The sequence below is a fragment of the Archocentrus centrarchus genome, chromosome 2 (genome assembly GCF_007364275.1).
Source record: "Archocentrus centrarchus isolate MPI-CPG fArcCen1 chromosome 2, fArcCen1, whole genome shotgun sequence".
Classification (NCBI taxonomy): domain Eukaryota; kingdom Metazoa; phylum Chordata; class Actinopteri; order Cichliformes; family Cichlidae; genus Archocentrus; species Archocentrus centrarchus.
The window spans coordinates 28,638,416-28,661,234 of NC_044347.1; the positions used below are offsets into that span (position 1 = coordinate 28,638,416).

The 22,819-nt window shown below is 39.7% G+C and overlaps 1 protein-coding gene across 1 annotated transcript in view; it reads left to right on the forward strand.

Annotated features, from left to right (window-relative positions):
- Positions 1-22,819, forward strand: part of dmd (dystrophin) — a 387,210-nt gene that overhangs the window by 235,572 nt on the left and 128,819 nt on the right. The window contains exons 33-45 of the mRNA XM_030747286.1: positions 3,140-3,322; positions 5,110-5,244; positions 6,830-6,979; positions 15,730-15,891; positions 18,624-18,734; positions 19,795-19,968; positions 20,052-20,207; positions 20,317-20,487; positions 21,243-21,422; positions 21,609-21,731; positions 21,847-22,017; positions 22,306-22,428; positions 22,554-22,688. Of these exons, the coding sequence (XP_030603146.1) occupies positions 3,140-3,322; positions 5,110-5,244; positions 6,830-6,979; positions 15,730-15,891; positions 18,624-18,734; positions 19,795-19,968; positions 20,052-20,207; positions 20,317-20,487; positions 21,243-21,422; positions 21,609-21,731; positions 21,847-22,017; positions 22,306-22,428; positions 22,554-22,688 (1,974 nt within the window). The remainder of the gene's footprint in view (positions 1-3,139; positions 3,323-5,109; positions 5,245-6,829; positions 6,980-15,729; positions 15,892-18,623; positions 18,735-19,794; positions 19,969-20,051; positions 20,208-20,316; positions 20,488-21,242; positions 21,423-21,608; positions 21,732-21,846; positions 22,018-22,305; positions 22,429-22,553; positions 22,689-22,819) is intronic.

Genomic DNA, 22,819 nt, shown 5'->3' on the forward strand with positions numbered 1-22,819 from the left:
AATTGATTTTACTTTGGTTGCTCTCGCTAATCTGCTCCTCATCCTCCTCCTTTCACCTCTTTTTTCTCTCCTCTACTCTTACTATCTGCTCCAAGCTGAAAGGAAACTCCATTTGTGAATCTGCTCACTTGATTATTCTCTTAATCCCCTCACTTCTGCCCCCTCCCTTACTCTCTCCCTCCCTCACAGGGAAAATGCTAGCTACACGCCTTCATTCATTGATTTGGCAGCTTACTTGTTCACTTTGCCTCTTCACACGTGGTGGCTTTGTCAACAGAAGATGCATTGATTCCTTTGTTGGTGGACCCAATTCTCTGTCCTTTAAGCGCTTTCTCTTTCTGTCTTCCTCTTTTCCTCGCTTCTCTTACTCTTTATCTTTTAACCACCTGTCTGCTTTCTTTTACTTATTCAATAATTTTAATTCATTTTACGAAGCTTATTAATGCAGCCAAACCAAATGAACTAAGCTAAAAAGCTTTTATATAGAGAGACATCTTAAAAAGATAGTGCACCCACTCTCAGTTCTAAGGTTTTACATGAAAATAATCTGGTCCTTGAGGAAAGTCTTAAAAGTAGGTAAATGCAACCACAGATGAATAGCAAAATATGACATTTTACATCATCCAGGTGTGCGTTAACACAGTGCCAAGGAGGCATCACCAGTGATCTTAGAGAAGCAACTGTTGCTGTCCATCAATCTGGGAAGGGTGATAAGGTTATTTCCAAACAATTTGAAACATGTATATATTGAATCTACAGTGAGAAAGATTATTCACAGGTGGAAAACATTCTAGACAGTTACCTTCCCAGGAATGAATGTGCCAGCACATTCACCTTAAGGTCAGAGACCCTGCAAACAACCCAAGAGCTACATTTCAGACTCTACAGGTGTCAGTTAGCATGTTAAATGGTAAAGTTCATGACAGTACAACTAGAAAAAGACTGATCAAGTAGGGCTTGTTTGGAAGGGTTGCCAGGCAAAAGTCTCTTCATTTTTTAAAAATTCCAGTCTGGTTTCCGCCCCCACCATAGCACAGAGATTGTTCTCCTCAAAATCTCCAATGACCTTCTTATGGCAGCTGATTCTGGACTACTCTCCATCTTCATCCTCCTTGATCTAAGTGCGGCCTTTGACACCATCTCCCACAACATCCTTCTCAATAGATTATCTTCCATTGGCATCACCCACACTCCTCTTCACTGGTTTCAGTCTTATCTCACAGGCCGCACTCAGTCCATCCAACTTAAGTCTTTCAAATCCCCCCCTCCCCTGTTACCACAGGTGTGCCTCAGGGTTCTGTCCTGGGGCCCCTCCTCTTTACTTATCTTTTTCCCCATGGCAATATCTTTCATAAATTTTGTATTAATTTTCACTGCTTCCCAGATGACACCCGGCTCTATTTAGCCACCAAACCTAACTCATCACTCCCACCCTCCTCTCTCACTACCTGCTTGTCTGAAATCAAATCTTGGTTCACCACAATCTTTTTTAAATTAAACAGTGATAAAACTGAGTTCCTCCTTGTTGGAGCAAATTCAATTCAATTCAATTCAGTTCAATTTTATTTATATAGCGCCAAATCACAACAAACAGTCGCCTCAAGGTGCTTTGTATTGTGGGTAAAGACCCTACAATAATACAGAGAAAACCCAACAGTCAAAATGACCCCCTATGAGCAGCACTTGGTGACAGTGGGAAGGAAAAACTCCCTTTTAACAGGAAGAAACCTCCAGCAGAACCAGGCTCAGGGAGGGGGGGTCATCCGCCGCGACCGGTTGGGCTGAGGGCAAATCCATTCTATCCAAAGTCAACAGTTTCTCCCTCACAATTGACAGCTCCTCAGTTTTCCCCTCCCTTCAGGTTAAGAGCCTGGGTGTCATCCTCAACAGCACTCTATCTTTCCACTCCCATATCAATAATAATACTCGGACTGCATACTTTCATCTCTGAAATATTAATCGTCTCCGCCCCTCCCTCTCCCCACATACCACCTCTATCCTTGTCCATAGTCTTGTAACCTCCCGTATTGATTACTCTTTTATTTCACCTCCCTCTCAAATCCCTCCACAAGCTTCAAATGGTTCCAAATTCAGCCGCTCGCATATCACTAAAACCCCCTCATTTCACCTCATCACCCCAGTCCTACAGCAGCTCCACTGGCTCTCAGTTCAATTTCAAATTCAATTCAATTCAATTCTTCTAAATACATTCAAAGCCATCCACAACCTGGCCCCTCCCTATCTATCTGATCTTCTTCTCATCGCCTCCTCCTCCTGCTTCCTTTGTTCGTCTTCTTCCATCTGTCTTACTGTACCCCCTGCCCGCCTCAGCACCATGGGGAACAGAGCTTTTTCTCTCCCTGCTCCCCGACTGTGGAACTCTCTCCCACCTGACATCTGTAATATCGATTCTGTCTTCAAAGCACAACTCAAAACTCACCTGTTTAAGATAGTCTACTCACTTTAGTTGCCAGGTCATTTGAATTCTATTTCTTTTGTGTGATTGGTGTTTTGTTTTTTTGTTTTTTTGTTTGTTTGTTTTTTAAATTCTGTAAAGTGTTGGGTGTTTGAAAAGCGCTTACAAATAAAATGTAATATTATTAAAAAGAACATAGAAGCAAGACTTAGGTTTGTAAACCTACATCTGAACAAACCAGTGGAACGATGTACTTTGGACAGCTGAGACCAAAGTGGAGATGTTTGCATAATACGCAGTGCACCTCATACCACCTGTTAACCACGGTGGTAGAGGGGTAATAATTTGGGGTTGGTTTTGCAGTCACATGACCTGGACATCTTGTAGTCATAGAGTTGACCATGAATCCTTTGTAAACTAAAGTATTCCAGAGTCAAATGTGAGGCTCTGTTGAACAGCTAAAGCTTGGTGGCACATGGAAATGCTGTGCATAAACAAATGCCCACAAACCTCAAAGAACTGAAGAAACACTCTACAGACAAGTGGGTCAAAATTTCTCCAAAATAATGTGGGAGAGTGATAAAGTCATTCAGTAGTCGTTGTTGGAGGTGGAGCGTATCATAAAACTGAAGACAATACTATGTTTTAAATTACCCGTGTGAATCTGACTCTTCACTTACTCGTTCCTCTTGGTTTCTGTCTCTCTCTCTGTCTGTGTATCAGACGGCCCAGGAAGAGGTTCACTCTAAGGAGCAAAAGGTCAAACTCTTGACTGACAGTGTGAATAGTTTCATTGCCAAGGCCCCACCCACAGCCCATGATGCCTTGCACTCAGAGCTGAATGTACTGACAGCCAACTACCAGCGCCTGTGCAGCCGTCTGGATGGGAAATGTAAAACTCTTGAGGTACAATGTTGGTCTTTCTTTTCTTTTTGTAATCTCTGCTGTAATTTGGATGTGTTTATTTGCTAACCTTAGTGTGCTTTGGTACAGAAAAAAATGCAGTTTGAAATTTTAAGAGGGCGTGCACCTTGTAAGGTAATCATTTCCTTACAAGGTGCATCGAGGCTGATGCTCACATCAGTCACAGCTCTGGAAGGCATTTTGCTGTGGATGTGTTTTTAGTGTATAATAAATGCTATAGATGAGGTGAGATGCCCAGCAAAGTTTGAAGCTCATCTTTTACATTTTAGAATTTTACTGTCAAATTCTAAGCCCAGTTAAAAAGAAGTCACATGTCATAAACACAATGTTGAATGTTAAATGGACCAAACCAAGAATTACAGTTATAATCAGTCGTCCCATGAATGCCATGGGAATTTTGGGCTTTTAATTATTTCTGTGAATTGTTATTTTTCCAAGGTAGAATGATTGTACAGAATGCATCTTTAATAACTTTAAAAAGTAAGAATTGGGTGGAAAAGTTTTAATTTATTTTGGATTTTCTCTAAACCACACAGCATCAAAACTAAACATATAGGCTCAAATATATACATGCACTCACTTAAATCTTATAATAAGGAACTGAAGGTTCTACAGTGTCTTTTAAGTTGACAAAGGTTAACTGATGCTCAGGGAAGACTGAAGAAGGAAAATTGTAGATTTATGTAAGTTGGAAAGGTCTCTTGGAGCCATTTGTAAACAGCTGCAGATTCCATGATCACCAGCTGAAACAACTGTACATAAGCACAAGTTGTTCGGTTGTGACATCACTTTGCCAGGTTCTGGAAGAAGACCCAAACTGTCACCCTACAATGAGAGGAAATTGGTTAGGATGTTCAGGAACAACCTGGGAACCACCGAGGCTTAAGCCTGCTATGAACTGAAAACTTATGGAACACCAACATCACTGTCCACAGTGGAGCAAATTTTAATGGACTGAAAGGGTGCCGACCAAGAAAGAAGCCCCTGCTCCAAAATCGACAACTTCAAGCTTGACTGATATTTACCTACATAGACAAGGCAAATGTCTGTCCATCCATCCATCCATCTGCTTATCTGGGTCGCGGGGGCAGCAACCTAAGCAGAGGACCCCAGACCTCCCTCTCCCTAATCACCTCCTCCAGCTCGTCCACGGCGACCCCAAGGTGTTCCCAGGCCAGCCAAAAGATATAATCACTCCAACGTGTCCTGCGTCTGACCCGGGGCCTTCTCCCACTAGGACATGCATGGAACACCTAGTCACATGCCCAAATATTCAGACAAAATTTGCCAAAGCTTGTTGATGGCTACCAAAAAATGTCTGATTGAGGTGCAACTTGCTAAGGGACATTTAACCTAATATTAGTGTGGAAGTATGTATATGTTTGAGCCTATATATATACTTTTTGACCATATGTGGATTAGAGAAAATCCAAAATAAATTCAAACTTGTGCACCCAATTCTTCTTTTTTAAAGTCATTAAAGATGAGCTGTACAGACATTCCACCCTGGAAAGGAGTAGTTCAAAGAAATCATTAATAGCCCAAGATTACCATGAAATTCATGCCCAGGATGAGTATATGTAAACATCAGATAAAAAGTTATGCAAATTACAATATAGAGGAAATCCGTTGTTTATTTTTTTTAGATATTAGCATTTAAAATATTGCTGAGTTCCTCGCCCTATTTCAAAGTGTGACCCCAGCAATCCAGACTTAAAATTACCAATTAAGCCCCAGACTTGTGTGTGTGTGTCTATTCTGCATTGCAGGAGGTGTGGGCATGTTGGTGTGAACTATTGTCCTACATCGAGCAGGAGAATGCCTTTCTGGACCAGTTGGAGGAGAAACTGCACAAGATGGAAAACTTGCCAGGAGCATCTGAGGAGCTACAAAAGGCACTGGATGTACGTATGAAGAGAGGGATTCACATGTAAGGCTGGTAAAACACTTGGAGTAGTTCTGTCACATTACATCAGCAATGCAGTTTGGTTCCATTCTCCACACAGTTTGTGCCACCTTCAGTGGAGGTAAAGTTTGGTCAGCACAGGTTAACTGACACATTGCTCTGTGAAACAATGTTCCTTTGGCTTCTTTATAAAACAGCTTATTTTGGCAGGAGTTACATATGTTTGCATTTACTGGTTATAGTACCTGAACCTGAAACTCAGCTTAAGCTGGAAAATATAATAAATGAAAGATAAAGGAGTGGCAGAAGTGCTGTGAGTCCTTTTAATAGTAAATGAAATCCTCCATGGTGTACTGGAGCTGTGTGAGTTTAGCATGTCTGTACTTCCACTTGTGGACCCACAGGAGACTTTTATTATGAAACAGTTATAGGAAATGCAGTGTGTTTTCTGTATAATGACAAAATGTTTGCTACTATTCTATGTACTGCATGTACTGCAGATTGAAGAGCTACAGATGCTGATGAGATTAAAAAGAAAAATGAATAAAGGGAGCGAGGTGATAAACATAAGTTGCATGGCTGGTGAGCTACCAGCTCTACACAAAGCTGTAAACTTTTCACTGTTGTGTCTTTACGCTTATTGCAGCCAGGCAGCATTTGGTCCTCTGCTCTGTTTTCTGCATTATTTCAGCTTATGATAACATCAACAATCTTTTTTTTTTTTCTTACATTTTATTGAATCAGGTCAGCATCACATCCATAGAACAATATGACAAGTTATAGCTCCTTCAGTAGTTAAATTATAATTGCATTTACTTAATTTAGTTATTATGACTTATTTTACAAATTAAGTCAAGAAAAAATGTAGTCCCCTCTTTAGATTGATTGATTTAAATAAAGATTCATCTAAAAGCAAACTATGATTTGACATTTACTTTTAGACAGCAAAATTATTAAGTAATTGCGATTTCTATTATATTTTGTACTTTGAGAAGTAGGAGCTCCTGCCTGACTGAGAAAATGAAGCAAGAGGCTTATGTTTTGACCATCTTTGACCGCAGGTAGCTTTAGATATTTAGATGTTACACCCTTGGATTTGGGGCAATTAAGCAATGCAAAAAGCTTAAACCCCTTAAATCAGGACAGCTTCTTTCATTTAAGCTAGTACAGAGCATTGAAAATGCAAATAACTGCCCACTCAGATTTTTTTACTGTGTCCTGTGGCCAGTATAAGACCGTTTGGATGGATTTCAGAGTGTGTGAGTAGCTGTTAAGCACTCAGGTTACAGACATAAGGACTAATAGACTTATTTTAGCCTCTGCATGTCATTAACTAACACTCTTACACTGCAATTTCAACAAGGTGTCAAATCTCAGCATGAGTCACTCTCCAACAAAACAGTGTCAGTTTGAATGCAAAAGACAGACTGTTACAGCAGGTGATAACACAGATTTTTTAAAACTCCATAAATTAAAGTTGCCTGGACAAATGACAGTAATTGCCATGTGATTCTGGTGAATGGAGGCTACAAAGAGGACAACTTTGAGTTGTTCTTATTTCATTCTTTGTGTCTGTCATACAGAGCCTTGAGGTTCTGTTGCAGCATCCAGAAGACAACAGGAACCAGATTAGAGAGCTTGCCCAGACACTCATGGATGGAGGCGTTCTGGATGAGCTGATTCAGCAAAAATTGGATGCTTTCAACACCCGATGGGATGAACTTATGTCGAGGGTAAGACATACAGTACACCTTCTATACTACTGTAAGCTTTCACACACCATAGAAATCAACATGGAAGGAACTGTTACTTTACTGGTGTAATAAACAGTCTGCAGTTTATTTTCCTGATTCCTTAATATGTTTTAGACAGATTGTAGTTTGTATTTATTTATTCAAATATGTGCAGTTAATTAGTTTGTTTGCAAGTAAGAAAGGGATACTCACATGGACTAGTAAAGGTTTCTAACCATCCAACTATGTCAAACAAGCTGTCCAATCTCAGCAATTGTGAGATTTGTTTGGAACAGCCCAAAACTGTGAAGTGTTGAAAAAGCCACCTGAACTGCTTAATGAGCCGTTTTCAGCCTTGTTCCTCATTCTCTGGTCCTGCCATCACTGTAAAGCGGTGAAGTCCTCATAGCTAAACAGTGTCCAGATTATTCCATATAAAATCAATCAATCTGTGTGTGTACAAAAATGTGCTTGAAGCCATGCAAAATTTTAACTTCATATTAATAAAACTGTCCAAATTACAGGCACTTTTTAAATTTGCCTTGTTTTTTCCCAGCATTTTTTTCACTCTACGGCAGCAAGTCACATGAAATTTTTAGGGTCTGTAAAAAACTGCAAACGAATTTAACCCCCACTCCCAAGTGTCACAATCTAAGGCCAAAATCTTGCACCAAGTTTAATGCCTTCAGTGGTGAGTGAACACACATTGTTTTGTTGTCTGTTTTCTTATAATTCAAAGGAGAAAACTTCAAAAAGTACATTTTTGATACATTCAAGGGTCGTATCACTGCCTGGGATCACTAGGATAGCTGCCTGGTGAAAACAATTTATAGAATATAAAATGTCTCCTTTTTACCTTCTATGTTATACCAAGCATATTTTCTAGATGTGTGATATAACATGTAATAGTTTGGACCTATCACATTGATCAAAGTTTTTCAAAATTCTTGTAAGCAGAAGGAATAGGGTCACAGAGGCTTAGGTGGGAAGCACTGATTGATTTTCTTTTTTTTTTTAATGGAATGACATATTCACTATGTGTTGTGTTGAAAAGCTGAGTTTATTGAATCAGAATTTCAAGGAGACTTGATGTTAATAACTATTGTTTTGGGAGAAAATCACCTTAATTAGTTTTGAAATTGACCTTATCCTTTGTGTCCTTCTATGATTAAACAGTCCAGATAACTTAAGCCCGTGAAATTGTCAAGAGGTACTTCATCAGAGCATAAACATGAGACAGTTCATCGTTCAGCAGAAATTAAAATGTTATCATTTTTATCATTAATTTTGTTCTGTTTGAGTGTTGTCTTTCCTGAGTGGACAAAGCAATGCCCGCACCACTCTATAATTACTTTGTTAGAAACTCTGTGAAAATAAGTCTTCAGCATTGCTGCAGGTAATTAGAAACAAAACAAATGAGGGTACAACTGGACTAGTATTTTTATACAGGGGTTTTTTGTGTATTTGTCACACTTAGATGTTTCGGATCATAAAGCAAATTTCAATATTAGACAAAGATAACCAAAGTAAATACAAAATGCATTTTTTAAATGCATTCACTGACACACACATGCATCACGGGCAATTTTCTGGAGCAAAATTTGTCTCAAAAGGTTTACAAATGCATATATGATTCACGAGCGTAAACTAATGTGTGAATTTTGAGACTGCCAGCTTTGCACAGATCCACAAACGTAAGCTAGTTCAAGTGCTAGTGGGAGAACAGGACGTGGGCTTCGTGTTTTTCAAACACCTCATGAACCCTCAACTAGAAAGCATCCATTTTCCATATAGTAGCCAATGAAAGTTAATATATGGTTTAAATAAGCTGCTGCTAAATGCTGGATGCTCTCATTCTGGGAAACCAGTCAGTCAGAGCATAGCTACAGATGGGTGCAACACCATGGTTGCACATCCGTGCTGTTTCTGAATCATCAGCAATTTGTCATCAGAGTGCATCACCAAGTATACAGCTTTGTGCTCTCATCTAACAGGTTTGCTAAATCCTGGAGACTGATGCTGACTGTTCACGAACAGCAGACATACTCTTATTAAGTCTGACTAAAAGATGAAAAACTGTTTATTAGTCATTAAATTAAGCAGAGAATGGTAAGATGAACATCAATGTGTCAGACACATCACGTAGATTATATTCAAAATATGAGATTAGTTAGCATATACTCACTCGAGAGGATGGACCACTGGGATATGAGACCATGGCAACATTTTCCCAGCAGAAGAGCATCCAACATGTAGCAGTAGCTTTTATAGGTTAATATATGGCTGTAATTGGTAAACACATGTTTTCTAGTCACGGGGCGATGAGGTGTTTATTAGCTGTTCTGTTAACAAAAAAAAAAGAAGAATTCAGTTTTATTTGAAAAACACAGGAATCCACAGGAATACCACATGTCCCAATTTACCACTAGCACTTGAATGCAGCCCTCATTTGTGGATCTGTGTGAAGCTGGCTGCTGAAGAATCTTAAAACCCTACTGCACATGTGATGGGACGTGTGTGCATCAGGCTTGTGCATGAGTATTTACCAATCTGTGAGTGAGTGAAGAGAATGTCACAAATATTTTTAAACAATAGAACACAGGAAGCCTTTTGCGAGTAAAAATGATCAGATTTATGAAGTTGAAAAACATTTGTGTGTAAATCAGTAGTATTAATTCACATTTTGATATGTGCATTTGTAAAATAGTTGTATGTCTGTTCAAATTGTTGTGTATTTGTATGTGGATTGGAGCAGGCATTTTGAGTACTCAAAATTTACATACAAGTATAGTACACAAGTACAGTGATCAGCCATATCATTATGACCACCTGCTTAATATTGTGCTGTTCCCCCTTTTGCTGCCAGAACAGCCTTGCCCCATCAAGGCATGGATTCCACTTGATCCCTGAAGGTGTGCTGTGGTATCTGCACCAAGATGTTAGCAACAAATCCTTTAAATCCTGTAAGTTATGAGGTGCAGCCTCCATGAATCAGACTTGTTTGTCCAGAATATCCCCACAGATGCTTGATTAGATTGAGATCTGGGGAATTTGGAGGTCAACACCTCAAACCTGTTGTTGTGCCCCTCAAACCATGAACCATTTTTTTTGTGGCAGGGTGCATTATCATGCTGCATGAGGCCACAGCCATCAGGGAAAACAGTTTCCATGAAAATGTGTACATGGTCTGCAATAATGCTTAGGTGGTAGTGTCAAAGTAACATCCACATGGATGGCAGGACCCAAGGTTTCCCAGCAGAACATTGCCCAAAGCATCACACTGTCTCCACCCACTTGCCTTCTTCCCATAGTGCATCCTGGTGACAGGTGTTCCCAGGTAAGTGATGCCCGTGCACCCAGCCATCCATGTGATGCAAAAGAAAATGTGATTCATCGGACCAGACCACCTTCTTCCTCTGCTTGGTGGTCCAGTTCTGATGCTTACATACCAATTGTTGGTGCTTTCAGTGGTGGACAGAGGTCAGCAGGCACCCTGACTGGTCTGCGGCTTTGCAGCCCCATACGCAACAAACTGTGACGCACTGTGTATTCTGATACATTTTTATCAGAACCAGCATGAACTTTTTTGGCAATTTGAGCTACAGTAGCTCATCTGTTGGATCAGACCAGAGCCTTCACTCCCCATGTGACTCAATGAGCCATGGCCAACCATGACCCTCTCACTGGTTCACCACTGTTCCTTCCTTGTTCTCCTTTTGATAGATAATGGTCACTGCACAAGAGCTGCAGTTTCAGAGATGCTCTGACCCAGGTGTCTAGCCATCACAATTCAGCCCTTGTCAAATTTGCTGAAATCCTTATGCTTGCCCATTTTTCCTGCTTCTAACACATCAGCTTTGAGGACTAATATATCCAGTCCTAAACAGGTGTCACGATGAAGAGATTATCAGTGTTATCCGCTTTACCAGTCAGTGGTTACAGTCTTATGCCTGATATGTGTAGTTTAAATTATGTAACTTTCCCCCGCTTACAGTGCTGTCCTGAGCTCCCTTCCCAGACGTCTCAACCCCCATTCACACCTTTGTTCCAGTGACCTCAATAGGCCACAGGAAACAATGGAGCGGAGTCCTAAGTTGGTTTCAACTGAAACCACTGATTAAATATGACCCACGCCCCCTTCACACCTGGGCACATGTGTTCAAGCACATGATCAATAGAGGGTCATAACCACCTCCAGGGGACTACGCCCACAGGGGTTTAAATACCTGGGTCTCTCCACCATTTGGTTGAGAACTGAAGAAGCCTTTCGGATGAGAGGTGAAACGTCTTCAAGAAACAAAAAGAAGTCCAGTCGCCTTTTTCAAGCTCCAGAGACTACTATGACCTGGATAACTGAGAATCTACACAGACATATTTAAATTATGTAGTATATATCCTACACATTTGAAATCCTTTTGAGATGAATTTCAGTTCATATAGTTTGAGGTTCAGTATCTTGCCAAGGGACACTTGGACATAAGGCCTGGAGGAGGCAGGAAGAACACCACTAACATTCAGTTCAGTAGATGACCTCCTAAGCCAGAACTTCCCAATGGACATCTACATCAAAAATATTAACAACAGACCTGGCTTGAGTCTTATTCCTGACATTGAGACGACTTCTCAGCACTTGGCTGATCCTTGCATCCCATGACATTTCCTGTTGAACTGTGGGTTAACTAGGTACTTCTTGCTATCCTGTCTTCTAGTCACTAAACCCCTTGTTCCAGACCAGCAAAAGGTTAGTGCTGCTCTTGAACCAGTTTCAAACAATCTTTTGTTTATTTCTTTGCCTAGTTTTTGTCCTCTTTTTCTCCCCGTGTCTTCTTTCTCTTCCTTCCAGTTGTCATCAATGACATCATAGCATTCTCAGCCACTTGTGGTGATCCTCAGTGACAGATTAGACATATTTGCGCACACTTACACAGAGCTAGACATACACACAGACACACATATACATACACACTCATTGCCCTCTATGCTGATCGTCCCTTACAATAGAGCCAGATTAATGTTCTCCTTGGTGCCTGATAAGCCTTCTTTTGTTTGTCTGCCCGTCAGACACTCTGTGTGTGTGTGTGAGTGTGTGTGCGTATGTGTGAGACATTGTCTTTTCTTTTATTAGTATTTTTTGTGAGGAACATTGCAGAAGCCTTTGTCCCTTGTTTTGGTGTTTATGCTAGCATGTGTGCATGTAAGGTGAGACTGGGCAGCTCTGAGCCCTGTTTGTTTGTTATCTATAAAGAAGACAAGGAGCTGAGAGACAGGACCAGAGTTTTTGTGAGTATCTCTGGAAATGATAGCTGGAGAAGTAAACATGTACAGAGACCAAAATATTGCCTTTATTTTTTCCTTCATTGACCTGAAATTATGGCATTGAGGAAATCATTATTTCCTTTCTTAAATCTGTTAGAAACTTGATCAGTGCTGTATGAACAGCACACTGAAATCACTAGCCAGTTTCACAGTCTTTCCAGGGACTTCAGATTACCTTTGAAACGTTAATGTTTTAAACATAATATGCACCTGAAATGCTCCATAAATATCACATTAGTCTGAATATAGAATGAGCTTGATTGTATCATCCAAAGTTGTATTTGAGTAAAAGTCTCTTTAAGGAAAGGAAAGACTTCAGGGTTCCCTGAGATACCAGTAATGCATGTTCAAAGTCATTTTCTTATGCAAATGAAATGTGGTTATATACAAGCATACAATTTTAGTTTTTATCCTCCCACCCTGACATAAAGTAGGAGGATATTGTCGTCATACTGTCCATCTGGGCATCTGTTTGATCATCTGCCAAAAAGTGATTTCCAGTGTTTCTTTTTTTTTATGTGTAATGTCTTTGCTTATATTGGTAAATACAGTCAACAGGATTTATGAATGGCTTATATATAAAATGAAGAAATTAAGTTTTTTAAGTATCTTTATGACTGCGCTATTGTATCTAGATTATAATCACTCCAGTTCTTTTTGACCACTTCGAATATCTTGAATTATCCTGTGATGTTATTTTTGTGGCAATTTCTACTGCCCTCTTGGACAGATCTGTCTATAAAAAGATATTTTTAATGTCAATGACAGAATGACAGTTTTTACCCAGGTAATTAAAGAATATATAAAAGTCCATCCATCCATCCATTCGCTTCCGCTTATCCTGTTCAGGGTCGCGGGGGGGCTGGAGCCTATCCCAGCTGTCATAGGGCGAGAGGCAGGGTACATATATATATATATATATATATATATATATATATACGCACAACAGCCAATCACTTTTTGGCACAACACCGGAGTCTGTCTACACACACAGCAAAGAACAAAGAAGTGGAGCCATTACCGAGACGGTGAGCTCGGGTGGAGTGAAAGAAAATGTTTTTCTAGCATCCAGAGCAGCAGCACTTGTTACTGTAATCACCATTAAAAACTTTACTAAGAAAAAGCTGGCTGGAGTCCTTTAACAAGCTCCAATGTGGAGAGAAGCGAGCTTTATCGCTGCTCCCATCCACCAACGTTTGTTTTAGACAGCGAAAAATCCTATGTAAAGCTACAGAAGTTAAAATAAGATATGCAGATAAAATTGTTAACTTAGCCTGATTCGATGTTTAAATTAGGCAGCGTGCTGAAGGCTGTCAACAGCCATCATACTTTAGAGTCATATAAAAATAAATAAAATATTGAAATGTAAAAATATATATTTTTTTTTTTTGTAGCATCTGTTTTCTGCAGCAGGAAATCTTGCATCAAAGGGAAAACCCCAGTTTGTGTTGCTATGCTTTCTTTCCTTCATGCTACTTTAAAAACACACTCATAATGACTCATTCACTAGCACAATTAAGCATGCAGACACACATGCACAAAAGCACGTACACATCACTGCACTTGTGGTTATTTATTTTTAAGATAACGTTTTCTTGATTTTAATATGACATGTAAATCCACTGAACAGGTTTAGTTTTTTTTTTTTTTCCCTTTTACACCTAATAGTGTAAATAGTTAAACTATTAAAAACACTACAATTTTTGGGCGCCTGGGTGGCTTAGTGGTGAAGCCGGCGACCACATACACATGCCATGTTGCGGTGTCGGGGGCAAGGGTTCGCGTCCCAGCCCGTCGCCAATTTACCCACGTACCCCATTTCCTGTCTCTCTCCACTGTCGATAAAAGCCACTGTGGCAAAAAAAAAAAACAACTCTAAAATTTAAACCAATAAGCAGTTTGTTTTAAAATGCCTGTTTTTCTCTTTTGAATATTTATTTCTCCTCATTAATAAGGCAAAAGTATTTCTTATCCCATTATTTGATTAATCAATGGAATATTTCATTCCTAAAATAGCCCTGCATGATATTCATATTCCTGATTGTTTGGTACCCTTTGTACACTTTGGCTGTATTTATGTGAAGTGGAGAGGAAGCAACACTGCTGCTACTGCTATGATAATATATGCTAATGATATGCAGCCTCTTTCTCATGCCTGATTGGCTCTTGTTCACAACTGCTGCCGTCATCACTACATGTCAGATTGCGTGTGTTGGGTGGTGATAAAGATATATATTCATGAGCTGATGACTACAGTTATCAATGTTTGTCTAAATATTTAATCTCATCAAGTTTTCATGCATTATGAACAAAGACATGGAAGATGTTTGCACTAACATTAGGAGAACACAAGGCTTAGTCTGGCTCAGGCCTATATTTAGGGCCATTATCCTTCTGTATGGGATTACTATGCTCACCTGTAACCACATGCATTGAAGTCTTCTCTCTCACACACACCAACTCACACAGCTTCACATATGATGTAATCAGAGTGTTTACTAGTTAATCTTGTAAGTAGTCACCAGGGGAAAGGGTGGAAGGAAACACAGCAGCAGACGCTGAGACACGTCGCTGATAACACTGAGAGGACATGAGAGAGAAACACCGGAGTCCATTCTTCAAGAGGGTACACACAGGAGGGCTGTGTATTTTTGTGTATATGTAGTCCTGTCTTGTGTATGTAGTTGTGTTTGCATGTTTATGTGCTAATGAGTGGTGAGACTGCTTTACTGCAGTAAAATCACCTCAACAGGCTAGAAAATTAGCAGTTTTCAAAGTTAAAAAGTTCATTTTTAAAGGATTAAAACTGATTTGCATACCCAATCAAAATGGCAGCCTTTGGCAGCTAAATTAATGTGTAGAATTTGTGTCACTGCAAGAGCAACAGCTGACACAAGAGGATGGCGTCACAGCTGCGTCACCAGCTTTGTACAAAACTGTAAGCAGCCACGGGCAAAAAGGGAAAGAGTGCATGTCGTTAGCTTATATGTAAATAAAAAATTCAGCAGAAAACAAACAGTAAGCTAGCTACATGTTACCACCTAATAATAATAATAATAATAATAATGTATGTTACAGGAAAAAATCTGAGAAAGAGACATTACTAGCTAAAATTAAAAATGCATACTCACAAGCTAAAAGCAAAGAAAGAAAAAAACGAGCATTTCACCACCAACTAAAAATTAACAATAGAAGATGCAGTAGATTTTATCTGTTGATGACGGGAAGCTTGTTCTGCTCCAACAGCAAAAAATTAATAATAAAATAACAGTAAATAAAAATGTTTAACGTAACGTTTAACTGGGAGCTGGTTCTACAGGAGAGGGGCATGACCTTTAGTTATCGTTAATAAGAGCTAGTTATTGTTGTTGTTCTAATTTACATGTGTTAGAAAAGTCTTCTGAGTAGATGCGATGTGTTTCCTGTTTCCCCAGGCAGCACTCAGGCAAAAGGAGCTGGAGACGAGTCTCCAATGGGCCCAGGAGAATGACAAGACGCTGAAGCAGATCCAGGAGTCTTTAGCCAACACAAACCGTCACCTTACTGCGTACCTGGCTGATCAAATTGATGCTCAGCAGATACCACAGGAGGCTCAGGTAGCCATAGGACTACACTCTTCATATAAACTTTATATTCATATGATATTTTACAGGACGAGAGGCATTTCTGTCCCACTGCAACCAAGTAAGACAGAATTCAGAATAATATCCTAGTTTTACAAGACAAAATCTTAATATTTTGAGGAAAAAATATTATGCTTTGAGGAAAAGCAAAATATTTGAACATCTTTCATGTCAGTGTATGGACAATAAAGGCAGACATTTTGCAAATATTTAAGGGTTACAATGTTTGACTAATTATATTTTTTCAGGAAAAGGTTGCAATGATTAAGAAAAAAAAAAGTGAAATATTTGATTTATAAAGACCAGAAACTGAAGTGGAAAAAACATCTTTGCAAAATTCAAACTGTAGAACAGCAGACAACAACATCCATGTTTTAAGAAATAAAATATATCTAAAGGAATAACTATAATTAAATCATAATTAAGTTTCAGTTTTCTTTATTGTGAAGTAAACTCCAAAGTAAACTCCAGCTTTATTATTATGAGGGAAAATTGCATAACATTAATATTGACTTCCTCTGAATAGTTTATAGTGTTGGAATAAATGAAAACAAAAGTATAAAATATGTGTTAAGCCAGTCTTAAAAAATAATGTTTAAATATTTAAAGAAATATTTTTTCAATGCATTGTAGTATTTATATACGAAATATTTTTGGTACTGCTTAAATAGACAGTAATATCAAAAAATCTGATAGATGATGAAGATGAAGATGACTGTTGATGTAACCTTTAATGCTGGATCATTTTGATCCCTCATCTGGCATTCCAAGCCTGAATATTCTGAACAAAAGTATGAAACGTTACAGTGTAGGACATTCAGAACCACTGGACTTCACACCAGGGTGTGAAGGCCTCTGAAACTGAAACCAGAGTCCACTTGGACACTTTCACCAGCTTCAAAGTCTCTCCTTCAGGGGGAAGCCACACCAGCCTTGACTCTGGTGTTATCCTCTATTACCCTGAGGCAAGTTCACCTTTTCAAATGTTCTTCCACTGCTCTCACTTTTCCAGGGCAGTGTGCGTTGTCAATCTCAGCCAAGGGAGTGACTCCCATGATTCCCTTCCAAAACATAGAGTAGCTTGGATTACATCACACACCTAAGTTTCTACAAGAATCAGGTGCTGTCTGTGGAGATGGTACCTCAGCATTGTCTGTTTGAGCTCCACATCTGTGACTGAAAAAACACAAACATGATATATTTTACTAATATGAATATAACATTGTATCACAGCTGGAGTACTGTTAATAATTATCATTTAAAATAATACATTTTTAGAATGTAAATGTAATGTACTTAGTTTGTTTTGGGGCCCTGGTTCACACTTAAGTTAGCATTGCATAATTGGAGTCTAATGCAGAATGCCACCACTGCACGTCCCCAGCCAGATTTTGTTTGTATTTTAATGTAGAGCTCTCAAGTTGTTCTGTTCAATCAGCTTAGGCACTCCATGAACCCCTCAGACACTGTGCTTGAGTCTTTTACCCTAAAGTGTGAGATTTCATTTTCTGATAGAGACGCCATTACTCCATACGATCTTTAAAATGAAGATTTAGAACTTTGAAGATTTAATTAGTTTCACTTTAACATCAAAGACCATTTTCTCTGGTTCTAGGTGAGATTTACTGAATGAAACAAAGGATTAGGGAATAAGTTAGTGTCAGTAGTCAAAGGCTGCACTTCAGTCATTAAGCAGTGTCAAGCCTGCTCTGACATAATCAATAACTGAGACAGCTATGTGGCAGGCACATAGAGAAGGAAATGAGCAGAAAGTGGAGGGTAATACACGGATAGCTCCAGTCTGTGTGTTTGTTTATAAGTATGCAGAGGAAAGTAAGAGGGAAAGGCAAATGCTCTTTTTCTCTCTGTGGTCCTAATTAAGCCTGGAGCTTCTTTAGATATGGACAGCAGACACACACACACACACACACACATACACACACACACACACACACACACACAGCTTCTGTCTTTTTTTCTCTTCCTCTAACATCTGCTTTGTCTACATACCTCCACATGCATCTTCTCCTTTTTTGTGTGCATCTCTCTCTCTCTCTCTCTCTCACACACACACACACACACACACACACACACACACACACACACACACACACACACACACACACACACACACACATACTTTCCAGACTAATCAGATGGTGGATCCTGAAATAATGACTGGCAGTGACAGAATCAGTGATAGGAACATAACAGAGAGTGTGGGAGTAGGGAAGGGCTGGAGAGATTATCTCCACAGTGTAAAGGATGGCATTTCTCTCTACTTCTTTCTTTCTCCATCTCTCTATCTCTGTCTCACTCTTACGGACACACACATACACACAGGAGGATAAAAGGATGATTACGTTGTTGGAATGGTGTGGCTCAGCATTACCAGGCAAGTGTGTGTGGTGGTGATGTAGAGTTACACGAATCTTCCATCTTCTCTCTCCTTGATATCTCTTTCCCCCTTGTGGTCAGCAGAAGGTTGTACACTCTCACTGCACTTGAGCATTTTTTTTTTCACTTTGACAGACCTTATTCTGTTTACTTGATTTATGTAATTTTAAGAAATCAACATTTTTTATTATTGCTGTTAGGCTGCAGTTAGTCATTTAATGATTATTTGATTGTGATTTTGTTTTCTGTTTGTTTGTTTTGGGGGTGATTTTGCATTTATGTATTATGCGTGTTTGTGTATTTACAAGAAAATCCAGTTGGAGCTGAGCAGCCATGAGAGGACCCTGGAGGACTTAACGAAGAAGAATCAGGGCAAGGAGCCTTCCCAGAGGATCACGGGACAGATGGACCTTACCCAGGTATACATTCACGGGTGATCTGCTGAAATGTGTAGCCAGTATGTGTAAGATGAGCTTTGAACAGCGCTTACTACTTATAAACATTCAAATCACATTTTTTTTCATCTTAAAATTACATATTAGTGTATGAATGCAAATATATTCTCAGTCACCCTTCATCTGTAACTTGGATATTGTGTTCTACTTTTTACCTCTACATTAGCCCTTTGTATTATTATTATTATTATTATTATTATTATTATTATTATTATTATTATTATTATTATTATTATTATTATCCAACGAAATATAGAGTGGGAGGATATTATCGTCCATCTGTCCAACCTGGTGTCTGTGAGGTTTTATCTTTCCCAAGGAGTCGAGCCATGAAATTTGGGATATGTGTTCTTTACTTTTGCGCAACGCAATATTCATATTCCTGGATATTTAGTACCCTTTGTACACTTTTGCTGTATTTATCTGGAGTGGAGGAAAGGAGAAAGTGGAGGATTCTCCATATCTAGCAACTGACCGACCAACCTGCTGGCAGCAGATAATGAAAAACTGGGAAATCCCAAATATCCAAGTAAAGAGACAGTCTGTTATAGTCACATCAGTTCAATCTGCAGCTATTGATTAGCCTGTGATGCCAACATTGTCTATCATGTTGGTCAGGGTTAACACATGTTATACATGTTATACATGTAGTATGGATGCATTATGCAGTAATATTCCTGTACACACAAGTATGATATGGGAATACCTTCTGAGTATGTATTATATCTGGCTTATTGTCATAGATTATATAAATAGAAAGACATTGTGTAGTATATACCTGTGTACAAGAGTGCAGTACTTTCTCTAACTTGTTTCTCATTGAAATATTTTGTGTCTGTAGGATGTGGTTACCAAAAAATATTTGTAAAGATAATCACAGAACATCAACCTCCTAAAATTATTTTGATTTAATGATTTTTTTTTTAATACTGAAAACATATTACTAAAAGTATTTGGATAAGTAGTGATCATCCAGGACTTTTTGTCTAGTTTATAACTTTGTGTGTGTGTGTGTTTTTCCCAGAAAATGCTGGCAGATGTGTGGACCAAGTTCCGTCTTTTCCAGAAGCCGGCCAACTTTGATTCTCGGCTGGCCGAGTGCGAACGTGTGCTCTCTGGGGTCAAAAGTCAAATGGCAGTGCTGGACATCTGCAGTGTGGAGCAGGACGTGGTGCAGTCACAGCTGGAGCAGTGCATGGTGGGTATTCGTGTCACAGATGGACTGATGGATGAACTGATAGATTCTCTTTTAAGTGGCTTCTGTCCCTTTGGGTCTAACAGAAGCTTTACAAGGTGCTGAGTGAAGTGAAAGGGGAGGTGGAGACAGTTATAAAAACAGGCAGACAAATCGTACAGCGGCAGCAGACTGAGCAGCCCAAAGAACTGGACGACAGAGTAACAGCCCTGAAACTGCTGTATAACCAGATGGGAGCTCAGGTTAGGACACACACAGTTAAATAGCTCCACCAGCATAATCAAAGAAGCCTCAGTGAGATACCTTGCTTTGCTTTGTTTTGGGGTTTTTGTTTGTTTTAACTGTGTGTAGGTGACTGAGAGTAAGTTGGAGCTGGAGAAGAGCCTGAAGTTGTCGAGGAAGCTGCGTAAGGAGCTGAACGGGCTGACAGAGTGGCTTGCTGCCACTGATGCTGAGTTGACGAGGCGCTCTGCAGTGGATGGAATGCCGAGTGACCTGGAAGCTGAGGTGGCATGGGCACAGGTACAACCTACATGTGTACAGTGACATACAGACAAGCCTTAAAGAGTGACCTTCTGGAGTTCTGGGGTTTAAGAGACAACATCCCTTATGTGAGCTCAGGTGACTGATCAGCACTTTATTACGAACACATTCATAATGAAGCACTTTATTATGAACACATTCATAATGAAGTGCTTAGGATCCTTTTTATCCATTAAATCTGAGGTCTTGTGTGTTCAAACTTAAATTCACTTAAAATTATTATAGTAAGGTATGGTGGGTCTTGAAGCTCAAATGGATCTAAATTAGTTAGTTCACAGCTAAGTAAATTGTAAACACAACTGGTACAAAGGTATAAAGTGGAAAATATTATAATATTTCCTTTTTACACATCCAGGATCGATGTGGAAGTTTGTATTCCAGTGATCACTTGTATCTAGTTTGGTGTTCACCAGCACCTGACTGAAATAGGTGTCTCTTTAGCTGCTAATTGCTATTCATCATCTGGTCTCTAGCTTAATGCTGGACAGGTGCAGAGCATTTACTGCTCCCAGAAAATACCAAGAGAGTGAACCACAAAAACAAGGTTGTAAGGCTGAAAACTGAGTGGAAAGTAGGTCAAATGCACCAAAGAAAAAGTCTGCATTATAAGTTTGTCACAAGGAGTTATGCCTTTATTTAAAAATAAAAAATGTAAAAATTAAGATGTCAGTCCATTATCATATGCTATCACTTCTCTCTTCCCTCATGACCTTGTCCCCTAATTCTTCTCTCAGTCCATCCACGGGGAGACAGAGAGACATCAGCCGCAGCTGCAGGCAGTCGTGGACCTTGCCGAGGCCCTAAAGGCTGTGCTGCGGGGCCACGGAGGTCTTGTGGATGACAAAGTTAGCCTGCTGCACTGCAACTGGATTGCAGTCACATCTAGAGCAGAAGAATGGCTCAATCTGCTGCTGGTCAGAAATAGAGCTGAAATCATTCTGTGTTACTATTCTTACTGTACTTTTCATTTATCTGTCATTTTAGTGCTAATATTATACCTGACTTGCTAAATATAGCTCTCGGAGGTGTCATTGCTTGCAGCATCAGGAGAATCTGATTTCACATTTCTCTCTTTCTGTCTTTCTTTGCTTCTCTTTCAGGACTACCAGCGACAGATGCAGAAGTTGGATGGAGAAATACAGGATGTGAATGGATGGATCAATGGTGCAGAGAGAAAAATGGATGAGATAGACAACCAGGGACCCAATGACGCTGTGCTGAAGGTTGTATTGTTTATGTATTCAAATTTTTTTTTCATATATATCATATGTTTGTTTCATGCCTTTAATGAAGACAGTTTCTCCACCTGACATACTGTATGTGCCTTGGGACCTGCAGGTGTTGCGTGCAGAGCTGGAGCTCACCAGAGGAAAGATGGAGGAGGTAAGGTTTCTGGCCCAGGAGCTAATGTCCACCAGGGGGGAAATCTGCCAGGCCCAGGTCAGGCCCAAGTTGGAACAACTTAACCAGAGATTTGACAACATCTCTCAACGCATTGCCTCTGGAATGGTAGGGAATATTAAAATAGTACAATTATATTAACTTTTAGAGCAATAACAGAATCCGTTTTAAATGTTTCATGCTATTCAAATTTTTCGTTGATTGATAAAAATCCATTATTTTACTTTAACAGACTTCAAATTCTGGTTGCTCTTTAAATGTGCTTCCAAGTCTCACTACATTGGCCTCAGACTGTATAAATTAATTTACTTTCTCTTGGCTGTGAATGATTGTCCTTTCCTCACTTACGTCTGTGTGCCTGTGCATCTTTGCCATGGGCCTGTGTGTGTGCGGCAGACGGCAGCATCAGCCAAGGAGCTGGAGCAGTACCACAGTGATGCACAGGTCTGGCTTGAGCTCCTGGAAGAAGAAGTCAAGCAAGGGGAAAACCTGAAGGAAGAAGACTTTATGGAGGGCAAGGTCTCTCAATCTCACACCAAGCGGCAGTTGCAGTTGGTCTGATTTCCAGTCTTTTTCTGTGTGGACTAACTAACCAAGGGTGTGTGTGTGTGTGTGTGTGTGTGTGTGTGTGTGTGTGTGTTTAGGACTGTGAGGAAGATGCAGTTAAGGAGTTATTGTTAAAAGGGGAGAATCTACAGAAGAGAGTCCCAGATCTGGACAAGAGAGAGGAGATCAGACTTAAGCACAACCAGCTGAACAGCAAGTACAACACAGTGAAGGTAACGTAAAGTGAAAGCATGGAAGATCTTTACAGCTACTCTTTCAGAGGGGCCATTAGGACTGTTAGTAATATATCCAGTAATATGAGGAACTTCCACCTTTGTGGCTGTTATCATCTGTTCAGTGATCT